Below are 14,908 nucleotides of genomic sequence, written 5' to 3' on the forward strand. Positions count from 1 at the left end.
CAATATAGAAGAAAACTGCAAGATGCCCCGGTCCTTGTGGATTCCTTCCATCGAGTTGTGCCTAGTTTCGCTCTGATCGTTGGGGGGGTTCTGGGGCGCCGCTGCTCCATTCATCTCTATAGGACTGCTGGAGACGGGAGAGTACGGGCACGCAGCCATCACCAGCAGCCCGGCCACCATGCTGTCCATACGAGGCAACATCCAATGTCATGATCGGTAGGACCCCCACTAATCAGATACCAATCCTGCGGCTAGGGGGATATGGTGTAAGGTTGGTACTGCCCCTTTAAGAGCAGATGCATACACCGCCAGCGCCGGCTTATAATTCCAGATTACTGCAATTGCTGCCTTAAAGGATTATTTTTGTGGGGGGATTTCACAGACACCCATAGGGGCCGCAGCCATCGGGGCAAACATTCCTCTAGTGTGATGGTAGTCACTGCAGCTCTGACACGCTGGTGGTCGCCGGCGATCATGTGATCGCCGGGTCCCATGCAGGTAACGGCAGCGCATCTTGTGCAGCCTGTAGAAGAGAAGGCAGAAGCAGCTAATAGACCCTTCTGTCTTCCAGCTCCGGTGTCCGACGGCTGCGGACCCCACCGGCTCCTGCTAGACTGCAGGAGGTTTGATCGTAGCCCCTAACAGGTAACGGCCGGAGTCACACGAGCGACTGCGATTTCGGTCATTGATAAACTGACCGCCTTCACGTTGACTGCATGATCCTTCAAGATCAGTTTTTGCGTTAACGTACAAGCGTCATCCGAGCGGCTTCTATTTTTCCTACGTGTCACAAACAAAAGGAGGCGACCCAACTGATGTATAAACCCCCCGAATGCGCGCACCATGCAGATGAATTCCGGGTTTCTTTAAATGGACCGCCGGTCTGTGATACAAAGTAACACCGCACATGTAACGACTGCGCTTCCTTTAATGGGCGAGTTCTGTCCGATGCAAACTTGGATGGAACCGGGATTTTCGTGTGAATAGGGCCCAACATGCTAAATGTACAATTACAGCAACTGCTGCGCAATTCAGAAGAACGGAGCCGCAGCTGCGCATTTGTGTGACCGGCGGCTCAATTCCCCACTACACTATAGAAGTGGGACAATGCATGTTGAACTTAGAAATAAGGGGGATGTGGGTCCCCCATTCTCAGGACTGGTGGGGGTCCCTGCAGCCAGAAGGGTGAACACTGACAAAGAACTAATCATGGCTGGAATACCCCTTTACACTTTGGGACAACCGTGCATTTAACATGTTAAAGGGGTTGTCCGACAATTCTTGTATATAATTTTGCCCCCTCCCTCTGTCCAATATGTATATAAAAGCAATATACTGATTGTGGTGCTGGAGCGCCATTTTGTCGCTCAGATGCCAGGGCATCTGACAGGTAAGGTCACCGGGTCTTGTGGCCATAAAGCTGTCACATGGGCGTTTAACACTGAAGCCACTGATAGGTTTATGGAATGTCACCGATAACGTCCCTATTGGCTGCAGCAATCACTTCCAGCAAGAAATCGCTTCAATTGGCTGAGGCAGTGCTCCTGAACCAATCAGAGCTGGTGCTCGGTGAACCAATCACAGCCATTCAAGGATGTCATTCAATGAATGGCTGTGATTGGTTCATCGAGCGCCGGCTCTAATTGGCTGAGGCAGCGCTCTTGAACCAATCAGAGCAATCGCTTACTGGAGGCGGGGTACTCAAGTCCCGTCACCAACAAGAGATGCTCCATCGGCATTCAAGGCTGTAGGGAAGCCTGATGAAGTGCTGCAGCCCAGTAGGAGGGACCTGGACGGTGCCAGACAGGTGAGTTTTGCTTTTTTTTGGGCTTATATTTCAAGCCCCCCCCCCCCCCCTCCCAATAAAAATCCGGGTAGGGTTTATTCTCGGGAAGGTCTTATTTTCAGGGAAACACTATTACATTGTAGTCACTACATTACTGGAGTTGGGATAATGGACCCAGGATTTATTCTCCTCTGGATCAACATGGGATGATTATAGGTTGGACTTGGATCGAGGACTTTTCTCACTAGGACTGATGGCCAGCAAAGAGAAGGAGAATGAGGAGTCTCTGGATGACCGTGTGACCGGGAATGAGGCTTCACGAAAGGAAAGTGGCTGCCTATGACAGCTGCCGGACAGCTGCTTCCTCTCCCAGGAGCTAAAGACCGGCACGCAAACAGCTAACAACGGTTGCGATGGAATGAGGCTTCTAGGCCGATGCGATTCTTACCCGGACTCCCAGCTCCACGTTCTCTCCTCCGTAGACTTCCATCCCTTCATCCAGGAGGCCAATCTCTTCAAAGTACAGTCTGTCTACGATGAAACAGCCAATCAGTGCGGGGCTTCTAGAGCAAACAGAACAGCGGACATTAACAGCTCGCTCATCACGTTTCTACATCTCGGAGAGCTTCATCAGCTCCTGCAGCAACGTTGCATTTCTTGGTTAACTCCATTTCAGTCTGAGCCCTCCTACCTCCCTCTGCTGCATTTTGGGTAATTTTCGGTAAATAAGTCACTCAATAGTGATTGTCATAAGTCCTACATTTCCCACAATGCAACATAACGCATCAGACAGTCTGTAGAGGGAGTTGAAGGTCCTGCATCCTGAGAGCCAACAGGAAAGCCGCAAAATTCGGAATCGGACCTATAAGTGATGGAAGAATGATAAGCGAGTGCTGATAAAACCTGGAAGGGCGGGCATACGGTACCTGATGGGGGCGGTCGCGTTCTCCATCTTCCACCAAGATTTTGGAGGGTTCAGATACCGGCACCACAATTCCCAGTCAAACCCCTGAGCGGACAGCGGGTATTCTTCTATCTCAAAGTTATCGTACTTGATGTTGTCAAAAGACGGCGATATGATGACCTTTCGGTTCTCCTGGATCCTGCTCAGTACCGGCTCAGCCCTGGAGAAACAGAAGAGGGTCCGACACCACAATGTCAGGGGGGCTCTGGGGAAATCACAAAACCAAAGTGACTTTACAAATTAAAGCCCGACCTTGTGCTGATCTTAACCCTTTGCAATCCAATTTTGGATTCAGGGTTTCCTAGGGGGTTTTCTCTTTCTGCCATTATACAATGGCGCCATCTGCTGGCTAGAGCTAGTACTGCGGTATGAGACATGCTGGAGAGGCCCCGACAACAGAGCGGCTAGTAATATACAGTAAGAATACCCTGCCGGACGTCTTCCGACATCGAAGCTGAACAGCCTTCAATCGGAATGTCTTTAGACGTCAGACAGTGGATTGGAAAGGCTTAAGTCACTGGAGCCTGAGAGTTGGGAAGAGTATCATCTCTCCTTAGGGAGAGCAGCTAGAAGGTGTGAGGAGACTTATAAGCCATGCACGCTCCTCTGGGAAATCTATGCAAATGGGAAAATGGAATACCTCTACAGCGCCACCTACTGGAAGGCAGCATTCCTGCAAATCAATGTCTGACCTTTTAACAAGTCTTGTAACAATGACTGGGAAAATAGGCCAAACCCAAAGTCTCCTTTAGTTCTTTTTTGGCTTTGGCTTCTATCCCCAGTCATTGCTAGACCTTTTAAGGTGGCGCTGTAGAGGCATTGCTCCAGTTTTCCATTTGCAGTCTGAGAGCCAACAGGAAAGCAGCAGAATTTTGAATTCCGCTCTTGATGGGACTGAAGTAGAGAATGAATCCCCAACACTGCATAGTTTTTAAAGGGGTTGACTGGGCATGAAATATTGATGAGCTATTCTTATAAATGGCCACCAATAGTTGATCAGCAGGGGTCCACCATTGATCAGCGGTTATCCGGCCCGCTGACAGCTCCGTACACATTACATCGGCCCGGGGTGGTAATGCATTGAAATTAACAGGAGCTGCGCCAGCAACACCAACCCGGGCAGCTGCACCGTGTACAGAGCTGTGGCTTCCATCTCCATCCATACTGGATAACAGCTGATCAGCAGGGATCCCGGGTGGCGGACCCCCACCGATAGGTCAGCAACCCCTTTAAACTGAGGATATAAAGGAAATATTGTACATTATTCATCTTCTCTGAATTAAAAGGGGGTCTTCCCGTTTAACCCCCCATTCACTGATTCACATCGCCCACCTCCCGATTAAATGGTCATCTCTGCTGCTTATTTACATGGGATTCCCCTTCTCCTTATACCTGAGGGTCTCAGCAGCAGACCCCTTACCCATCAGACATTATGGTATATACTACGGCGCTGTTTACAATTGGAGCACCCCTTTAAGCTGAAGATCCTTGTCCCTTTACAGTGCGAGATCCTGCATCCCGTCTGCCCCCGCAGCCCTGCGCTAAACATTAAGGGACGCCACGCGGGTGAATTGGCAGCGGACTGTTAGCACAGAAAATCCACAGCAACGTGGATGAGATTTTCAGAATCGAGTACACAGTGCGGAGAAAATGCGCCCAAAGTCCGTGAGGCAATTGACATACCGTACGGAATTTAAATCCGCAGTCCGTCCGTTAGCGGCAGCGGATTAGTGGTGCGGATTCCATCTCTTCAAATGAGGAGGTAAATTCTGCCCCAAAATCTGCAATAAATGGTGCGAATTGTGATGCAGATCGTGCTGCGGACGGTTTGCTGCAGACACTCCACTGCAGATTACGCCCCGTGTGGACATACAGCAGGCGCACACCCTATAAATGTGGCCTGAAGCTGTAGAATGATAGGTACTGGGCAGCAGAGGACTACAGCGAGGGCATGCTGGGGGTTGTAGTGTTTCTGCAGCAGGCTGGAAGCCACTCAGCATATTTATGGAACCGATCCTTAATGACATTTGGCTGTGGCAGGAGAATCCACAGCCGCTTGTTGTGTCCCCGTGCCGCCATCCTTCATTTCATGGATTTTCACGTATCGTTTTTCCCCATTTCATACGATTTGATGACTTCTCAGACTCGTGGATGATGTTTTCGTGCCGTAAATGGGCTTATAAAACATTAAATAGGACAGGAATTACTGAAAATATGTAATTTGAGCGCCGGCGCCTCCATCCTGTGGAAGACGATCGTTCACAACGTTTTATGTCACCGCTGTGAAATATTGGCGCATAATTACATATCTGCGGTTGCGTTGCAGTCTGGATACTGTTGGCTTCACGCGGCGAGTGAGACGGGCGGAAACACTTTCCGCTAAACTATCAGTGCAGTCCTATGTAAGGAAAGCTTAAAGGGGTTGTCCAGTCCTGAGCTGCCGGTGGGCTGTCTGCAGGAGAGGGCATCAATAGCAGGTTGGCGAGGGGCCACTAAATGGGCCCCCCGACTGACCAGCTGTTCCCCGGGCCGATGCACCGATTTGTGCTGGAAACCAGCAGCTCTGTTTCCCCTGTAGCAGCCCAGTGAACAGCTGATCGGCCGGGGTCCCGAGCGGCAGTCCTCGTCTCTTGGCGGCCGACCCCGAATATGGGCCATCAATAGCTCAGAACTGGACAAACCCTTCAATGACTGTATAATGAAAAGTGCTGCAACGCTACTTCGATTCCTCACCATTTTCAAGATCACTGCTTGCCATCAATGAATAGAAACATTTGGTTTCTCCTTCTGGATGCAAACAATCAAGGCCTTCTCCAGCTGAAGATTTGCTTCAATTGCATTTAAGGACCCATCCACAGTCTTTTGCGCCGTCCGTTTAATGTACGGAGTTCGGAAATGTGTCGGACCCAACCCCAGATCATCATACGTACAAATGACGCTCAAAGTGTGCTGGACCCGCGGCTGATACATTGTAACAATGCAAGAAGAAAGCGTTAAATGGGTTCTGCCAAGTTATAAAGTTATCCCTATCCACAGAATAGGGGGTCATTTTAGGATAGATGGGGGTCTGACTGCTGGGACCTCCACCGATCCCAAGAATGCAGGTCCAATTGTTGCATTCACTTCAATGGCAGCGCTGGGGATTGTCAAAGTGCTTGAATGTAGCAATCTCCATCACGGTCAGTGAAATGAATGGAGTGGCAGCGTACTTGGGCAACTTCTGCTCCATTCAGCCGGGGACAGACTTGCCCCCATTCTTGTAAATCGGGGAGCTCCCATGTGATGGCCCCACCTATGAAGGTTATCCCCTATCCTCTGGATAAGGAACACTCCAGAATCTGGCACAAGCCTCGCTCATATGGTAATTACACCGGCAGATCTGCCAAAGTGATCCGCAACCGAAATCTGATGCCAAGCCTCGGAATTGTGATGCAGATCTCCATGTGGATCCGCGCACGGATTTGGCCCCATTCAATGGGACTAGTTTACATGTGGCACCCCCCCCCAACGCAGTCCAGAACGGGCCGGTCGTCAAATCCACGTTTTATAGATTTTGGTATACATTCCCATTGAATACAAAAGATTAGGCAGAATCCAACGGGGAATCGGTGGTAATAAAGCAAAGCGAAAACGGCCGTAAGCTGTGCAAATACTGATGTTGTGAAGCCTCTGCATGTAAACGAGAATGTTCCAATTCAGTCACAGCAAGCGGAGATCTTGAAGATAGTGTGGAATGAAAACACAAGGGGGGAATTGATGAAGAATAGCGCTCCAAAGACCGCCGCATTACTAGGATTCCCACAGGCTGATGATGGCCCTAATGTCTAAAGAGGCGGCCGCATACATTGGGGGCATCTCGGGCCAATTGAGTGTCTGAAAAGCAATCTACGCCAACTGGAGCAAGCCATGCCCACTGGAAAAAAACGGGCATAACTCCATAAGGTCACAGGGTTTTTGAACGGGGCCGACACCAAAATTTGCAGACAATGATAAATCCCCCCAAAGGGTTGTAGGAAGTTGCAGTTTCATTATTGAATCGCTTATAAAAGCCCCTAAAAATTACATAGAATTTGCAGACAGATCTAAGGCGGATCCAGAATCTTTAGCTGCAGGGTTCACGGTCTACGGTCTTTCATTCATGTCTGTGGATTGATAGAGTGGCAGGACCACCCTATAGAAGAACGCCAGCAGGGGCCACCATAGAACAGCGACACCGGGGGAGGGGGTGGGGCACCCTAAAGAAGACCGCCGACAGGGGCCACCCTAGAGCGGCAGAACCACCCTATATAAGAACGCCAGCAGGGGCCACCCTAGACCAGCTACGCTGGGGGAAGGGGGGGGGGGGCACCCTAGAGAAGACCGCCGACAGGGGCCACCCTAGAACAGCGACGCCGGGGGAGGGGGTGGGGCACCCTAGAGAAGGCCGACGACAGGGGCCACCCTAGAGCAGCAGAACCACCCTATATAAGAACGCCAGCAGGGGCCACCCTAGACCAGCTACACTGGGGGAAGGGGGGGGGGGGGGCACCCTAGAGAAGACCGCCGACAGGGGCCACCCTAGAACAGCGACGCCGGGGGAGGGGGTGGGGCACCCTAGAGAAGACCGCCGACAGGGGCCACCCTAGAGCGGCAGAACCACCCTATAGAAGAAAGCCAGCAGGGGCCACCCTAGACCAGCTACGCTGGGGAAGGGTGGGGGGGCTTAAGGAAAAACGCCAGCAGGGGCCACCCTAGACCAGCTACGCTGGGGGAGGGTGTGGGGGGGGGGGGGGGGGCTTAAGGAAAAACGCCGGCAGGGGCCACCCTAGACCAGCTACGCTGGGGGAAGAGGGGGGCACCCTAGAGAAGAACGCCGGCAGGGGCCACCCTAGACCAGCTATGCTGGGGGGGGCACCCTAGAGCGGCAACGAGGCCTAGATTTAAAGGGATCCTCCATAGATAATACAGGGGTGCAGCATGACATAAGGATTCTCTGGGTCATTGTGACCATCACCGCCATCATTACAGGCAGGATAACCTCCACCGACACCATTACAGGGCAGGATAACCTCCACCGCCACCATCTGCACACACAGACATGTTTAACGCCCGACACTCACCATCCCACGTTGAACTCAACATGAGCATCGAACAGCGCCACAACCGGAGCCGTTGCCGCTCGCCATCCGCTGACTCTAGACCGTATGAGCCCCTCCTGTTTGGTGTGGCGGACCACCTTAATGAATCCCGGCTTGTGCGCGTTCACCTCCTCCACGTACTGCGTCAATTTCTGCTTAAGTTCCTCTGTAATATAAACATGGAGATGGTTACAATGAAGCTCAGCTGACGCACATTATCCAATCACAGACCCCGTCCGTGTGATTTACTTTTACACGAACGGGGAAAAAAAAAACATAAGAAAAAACCCTGAAAACCAAGAGACATTCGCACATGAGAAGACGAGCGGCGCAGGGGGAGGGGCTCTACAGCCGGCGAGGTTCACATTCCGTTACGATGTCAGTCAGAAAGTCCCATTCCTCTTCCAGGAGCACAAAGCAAGATACATCTTATATAATAAATGGGAACATAATTGCTGCGCCAATATTCCAGACGGCGAGCCGTATATATCACGGAAGACGATCTCATTCTGGAGTTTTGCACATTATGACAGGGAAACAATAAGACCGAACACGATATTTAATGGTTTGTTGATGCTTTGTGTCAAATTTTATTACGGAAGCAAATAACTATCATAAATCTACCGTTCAGTTACAGAAATTATTATTTATGGAGAGAGGAATACAAAAAGAATTACAGGGCGACAAAAATAATGGAGAGACTTACTCTATTGACATTACTTATCCTGTATTATACTCCAGAGCTGCACTCACTGTTCTGCTGGTGGAGTCACTGTGTAATACATTACTTATCCTGTACTGATCCTGAGTTACATCCTGTATTATACCGCAGAGCTGCACTCACTATTCTGCTGGTGGAGTCACTGTGTACATACATTACTTATCCTGTACTGATCCTGAGTTACATCCTGTATTATACTCCAGAGCTGCACTCACTACTCTGCTGGTGGAGTCACTGTGTACATACATTACTTATCCTGTACTGATCCTGAGTTACATCCTGTATTATACTCCAGAGCTGCACTCACTATTCTGCTGGTGGAGTCACTGTGTACATACATTACTTATCTAGTATTATACTCCAGAGCTGCACTCACTACTCCTCGGATTTTGGATATGCCGCTGTCCGCTATGAGCGCCATCACTAATGGCACACAGTTGCACATACTAGCAAAAGAGAGTGGGTGACAGAAGTAACTCAGCTCTCCAGAGATGTTCTTATTGGAGGAGTGATGACAATGCAAACAACTTACTGCAGGGGTGCCTGTGCTCGGGTCCCCCCCCCCCCCCGGTCCCAGTGGGCGTATAAATTGTGGTCGGCAACAAGCACAGGCACCCCGTGCAGTAAGTTGTTTGCCTTGTCATCACTTCTCTGATAAGATCGCTGGAGCGCTGAGTTTTTTCTGTCACCCCCTCTCTGTTCTTCTCTCATATTTTATGATTGGAGCATACTCGGTCGCCCTCCTGTACCGCATGGGACATCTATTTGATTGGCAGACGTTCTTCATCTAAGGAGATCCTGGATCACATACCCACGGACACTTATAACTGTTTGCTATATTCGGTCATCATATTGGGTGAATCATCTTACTTGTCACCACTATTGTATCTCCTTCCCACCCCCCTCGGAGTGCTGCCTTAGAACTTTCTTCACATTCTAGCACAAGTGCCAACCCAATCTAGCGCGGCTACAAGGCTTCCCAACTGAAAAATGGATGCAGGGAAATCTGGACCACTTCACTTCCTTCCAAACATAAGAATAGCGCAGTCGGTCACAACATAATTTGGCTTCGGATCAGAGTCTTCATCAGATAAGAGATCTCACCCAGAGATTACAAGCTTAACGTAAAAATCATCCCAAACAGGCGGAGTTTTCACTTAAGAACAATGGCGCTTCCACTCTGACTGAAGTTCTCTAAAGCGCTCGGCGCTCCATAATATCCACTCGGCACATCACTAATAATCTCCTTTCTGTGGCGTTTGCTCATTTCCATAAGTCGGCTCCAATGACGTGGAATGGCGCAGGAGACAATAACCTGGTTGAATGTCATCTAAATGCAAAGTTCCCGTCCGCCCGTGCAATCTGCGCATTAGCTGCAATGAAAATAAAGCGTTTTATCTCATTCAAGATTTTTTTGTTAAAAAGTAATAGAACAAAGTAGAAGATGCAGAAACCTCATTTGGACTCGTCTCGTTAATGGCTTCGGAGATCGCGGCTGCAAAATTCATAGAAAATGAGCCTTTCGCAGCGCAGATAATTTATGCCGGAGAATGTGATAACGGCGTTACCCGCTCAAAATATTATTAGTCCGGTGATGCGGGAAATTTCCATCTGATTCTCCCAGGTTTTGGTTCTATGACAGATTAGCATTTTCCTGCATATCTAGTAAAATCCTGATATTCCAGCATACTGGATAAACGGAATCCAGAGCATCAGATGTGCAGGAGGGCATATGGGTCGTGGGGAGCCCATCGTCAATCACTTCTCCCCCACCACCATGGAAGCCCCAGGGACATCATTTTCTACACTGGATACATTGTAACAAAAAGCTGTGTCCATTACATTTGTATCATGTGATCAGGCAGCAAGCAGAGATCTTGAAAATAGTGTGGAGTTAAAACACAATTATCTCTACCTGTACCATGGTTATAATTGCACCATACACAGAGGAGCCAGACCACTAGCTCTTCTCTCCCTCTCTATTCACCCCACTTCTTTCCCTAACACCGGTTTCTTCCCCTTCCTTTCCTACCTTCTCTCTACCTCCTCTTTTCCCTTTCCCTCATCCTTCTGGCTTTCCCCCATTTCTTAGCTTTAGTCCCCTTTCTCATTCCAGTCAACCTCCTCCTGGCTCTTTGTCCTTCCCTCACCCTTCCCTTTATCTCTCTCCCTCTTCTTCCCCCTCTCCCTCCCCCAACCTTCCCCCTCTCCCTCCCCCAACCTTCCCCCTCCCTTCCCCCTCTCCCTCCCCCTCCCTTCCCCCTCTCCCTCCCCCTCCCTTCCCCCTCTCCCTCCCCCAACCTTCCCCCTCCCCCAACCTTCCCCCTCCCTTCCCCAACCTTCCCCCTCTCCCTCCCCCAACCTTCCCCCTCCCTTCCCCAACCTTCCCCCTCCCTTCCCCCTCTCCCTCCCCCTCCCTTCCCCCTCTCCCTCCCCCAACCTTCCCCCTCTCCCTCCCCCAACCTTCCCCCTCTCCCTCCCCCAACCTTCCCCCTCTCCCTCCCCCAACCTTCCCCCTCTCCCTCCCCCAACCTTCCCCCTCTCCCTCCCCCAACCTTCCCCCTCCCTTCCCCCTCCCCTCCCCCTCCCCCAACCTTCCCCCTCTCCCTCCCCCTCCCTTCCCCCTCTCCCTCCCCCTCCCTTCCCTCTCCCTCCCCCAACCTTCCCCCTCTCCCTCCCCCTCCCTTCCCCCTCTCCCTCCCCCTCCCTTCCCTCTCCCTCCCCCAACCTTCCCCCTCCCTTCCCCCTCCCTTCCCCCTCTCCCTCCCCCTCCCTTCCCCCTCTCCCTCCCCCAACCTTCCCCCTCTCCCTCCCTCCCTCCCTCCCCTCTTCTTCCCCTACCTTCCCCCTCTCCCTCCCTCCCTCTTCCCCTACCTTCCCCCTCTCCCTCCCTCCCTCCCTCCCCTCTTCTTCCCCTACCTTCCCCCTCTCCCTCCCTCCCCTCTTCTCCCCCTACCTTCCCCCCTCCCTTCTCGCCCTCCTCCCCCCTCTCTCTACCTTCCCCTCGCCCTCCTCCCCCCTCTCTCTACCTTCCCCTCGCCCTCCTCCCCCCTCTCTCTACCTTCCCCTCGCCCTCCACCCCCCTCTCTCTACCTTCCCCTCGCCCTCCACCCCCCTCTCGCCCTCCTCTCCCCTCTCTCTACCTTCCCCTCGCCCTCCACCCCCCTCTCTCTACCTTCCCCTCGCCCTCCACCCCCCCCTCTCTACCTTCCCCTCGCCCTCCTCCCCCCCCTCTCTACCTTCCCCTCGCCCTCCTCCCCCCCTCTCTACCTTCCCCTCGCCCTCCTCCCCCCTCTCTCTACCTTCCCCTCGCCCTCCACCCCCCCTCTCTACCTTCCCCTCGCCCTCCACCCCCCCCTCTCTACCTTCCCCTCGCCCTCCACCCCCCCTCTCTACCTTCCCCTCGCCCTCCTCCCCCCCCTCTCTACCTTCCCCTCGCCCTCCACCCCCCCCTCTCTACCTTCCCCTCGCCCTCCACCCCCCCCTCTCTACCTTCCCCTCGCCCTCCACCCCCCCCCCTCTCTACCTTCCCCTCGCTCTCCACCCCCCCCCCCCCTCTCTACCTTCCCCTCGCCCTCCACCCCCCCCTCTCTACCTTCCCCTCGCCCTCCACCCCCCCCTCTCTACCTTCCCCTCGCCCTCCACCCCCCCCTCTCTACCTTCCCCTCGCCCTCCACCCCCCCCTCTCTACCTTCCCCTCGCCCTCCACCCCCCCCTCTCTACCTTCCCCTCGCCCTCCACCCCCCCCTCTCTACCTTCCCCTCGCCCTCCACCCCCCCCTCTCTACCTTCCCCTCGCCCTCCACCCCCCCCTCTCTACCTTCCCCTCGCCCTCCACCCCCCCCCTCTCTACCTTCCCCTCGCCCTCCACCCCCCCCCTCTCTACCTTCCCCTCGCCCTCCACCCCCCCCCTCTACCTTCCCCTCGCCCTCCACCCCCCCCTCTACCTTCCCCTCGCCCTCCACCCCCCCCTCTACCTTCCCCTCGCCCTCCACCCCCCCCTCTCTACCTTCCCCTCGCCCTCCACCCCCCCCTCTCTACCTTCCCCTCGCCCTCCACCCCCCTCTCTCTACCTTCCCCTCGCCCTCCACCCCCCTCTCTCTACCTTCCCCTCGCCCTCCTCCCCCCTCTCTCTACCTTCCCCTCGCCCTCCTCCCCCCTCTCTCTACCTTCCCCTCGCCCTCCTCCCCCCTCTCTCTACCTTCCCCTCGCCCTCCTCCCCCCTCTCTCTACCTTCCCCTCGCCCTCCTCCCCCCTCTCTCTACCTTCCCCTCGCCCTCCTCCCCCCTCTCTCTACCTTCCCCTCGCCCTCCTCCCCCCTCTCTCTACCTTCCCCTCGCCCTCCTCCCCCCTCTCTACCTTCCCCTCGCCCTCCTCCCCCCTCTCTCTACCTTCCCCTCGCCCTCCTCCCCCCTCTCTCTACCTTCCCCTCGCCCTCCTCCCCCCTCTCTCTACCTTCCCCTCGCCCTCCTCCCCCCTCTCTCTACCTTCCCCTCGCCCTCCTCCCCCCTCTCTCTACCTTCCCCTCGCCCTCCTCCCCCCTCTCTACCTTCCCTTCTCGCTCTCCTCCCCTTCCTCTACTTCCCCCACCCCTCTGCCCTCCGTCTGTCTTTCCTCTCCTCTCCCCTCCACCACTCCTTCAGTGTACATAAGGTTCCTGTATAAGAATTCATTGCCTGATTTATAATTGTTTTTGCTTCTGGAAAAAAAATCCTCAATTGTTGTTGAACAAAGACAATCACATCCAACCTGTAGCGACAGAGGCGGCCGCGATACTTAGCGCTAATTAAAATGCCCAAACGAGGATTGTTCCAATGACCTGTCAGCAGCACAGAAGGGGAAAGTCGCTCTCCGCAGATGGAACCCAAAGGATGTCCTAAAATGATTACTAGGAAGGTAAAGTAAAATCTGGGCGACGAGCGATATTACCAGCGCTACTCCTGGAAGCCCCGCCATTGGCCGTCCACTGCAGTCACTGAAGCATTACACCGCTCTCACCTATGGCTGCTTTTGGGAAAGCTGGGTAACAGCCAATATTGCTGCAGAGGTAGTAGCGCAGTAATCACCAAAGTGTAACCAGATTAACCATTCAGGGGTCTGGGGAAGCTGGGTGACAATCCCAATGACAGACAGAACAGCATTACTGCTTAGTCGACTCATGTGTGGCATTCCCAGCATGCCTTGCACCCGCAGTAGCAGACAGTTTAAATGTCAGGTCTTCAGACTGTTCTGATCAAACAGTTTGAGATTTCTTTTGCTGGGAGACGCGAGGAGTGACGAGACATCACAGTGACCGCCGGCTGCCGGTGACATCTGCTCCACGCTGTACTCCCTCCATGTCTGTCCAGCTTTAATCAGGAAGTCACGATCAGGACAGCGAGCAGCATGAGGCAGATGGCGGTGGAACAAGCGCAATTCACATCAAGAGCCGAAAGCATCAACCAGACTCACAAGGAGCCGCGAATGGCGAACAATCAGGATGACGGTGGAATGAGAACTTGATGGAAATCGTTTAGTCCATCGCATTAAGAACCACTAGTACTGACTGTTGGGAATCTTATTCTGCATCTGCAGTTATTGCAATTTATTGCTCTCTGTTATCAGATATTTTAATCTGAGGAGGGACTGACAGCAGTGTTCTAGAATGGGATGGACAGGAAATACGGAAACCTCTGGATCACTGCTTTATATTATATATCTCCAGTGCTGCTATAACCACCATATGTGTCTGATATCAGCGGCTCCACTTATAACCCGTCCGCAGTGACGTAACCAACAGAGACTTGGTAGATAAAAGAGGGGGGAAAAAACACTCCAACCCCAGAAGAAGTTGTCATTTTGCTGTAAACCCGTCCTGCAGCTCCATCTCAGGCAGATCTGTAAATGATGGGAGTTGTGGTGCTTAGATGGACGGTCTTGTCACCGGAGGCCCTAGAAGTGGTTCCCCCCTTGGCCTATAAGAGGCTCTCGGAGGCTCCTTGTGTGCAGTGACCTCTTCTTCCTCTTGTAGAGCTTGTTGGCCACTAGACGCCTCTACGACGCTGAGAAGAGATTTCACCCCGTTACCAGAGCCTGAGAGGGGCGCATTATTAGGATGTGAGAAGCTGGAGGGTCGTATCCATGAATTGTCCCCCACCGGCCGTTCTGACCAGACTGTTAGGGGGTACTGGGACCAGTGGATGAGGGCACACAAGGTGACCAGGCTCAGGGCGCCCCCTACAGACCACCAGGAGAGAGGAGTGTCTGACCAGACTGTTAGGAGGTGTTGGGACCAGTGGATGTGTAAGGACACACAAGGTGACCGGGCTCAGGACGCCCCCT

At 53.2% G+C, this 14,908-nt stretch overlaps 1 protein-coding gene across 1 annotated transcript in view; it reads right to left on the bottom strand.

The window, feature by feature from the left end:
- GALNT18 (polypeptide N-acetylgalactosaminyltransferase 18) overlaps positions 1–14,908 on the bottom strand; it is a 182,882-nt gene that overhangs the window by 35,584 nt on the left and 132,390 nt on the right. Inside the window, exons 4-6 of the mRNA XM_066583549.1 lie at positions 7,850–8,033; positions 2,713–2,910; positions 2,235–2,349 (exon numbers count right to left, since the gene is read on the bottom strand). Of these exons, the coding sequence (XP_066439646.1) occupies positions 2,235–2,349; positions 2,713–2,910; positions 7,850–8,033 (497 nt within the window). The remainder of the gene's footprint in view (positions 1–2,234; positions 2,350–2,712; positions 2,911–7,849; positions 8,034–14,908) is intronic.

Source organism: Eleutherodactylus coqui, chromosome 11, assembly GCF_035609145.1.
Source record: "Eleutherodactylus coqui strain aEleCoq1 chromosome 11, aEleCoq1.hap1, whole genome shotgun sequence".
NCBI lineage: Eukaryota > Metazoa > Chordata > Amphibia > Anura > Eleutherodactylidae > Eleutherodactylus > Eleutherodactylus coqui.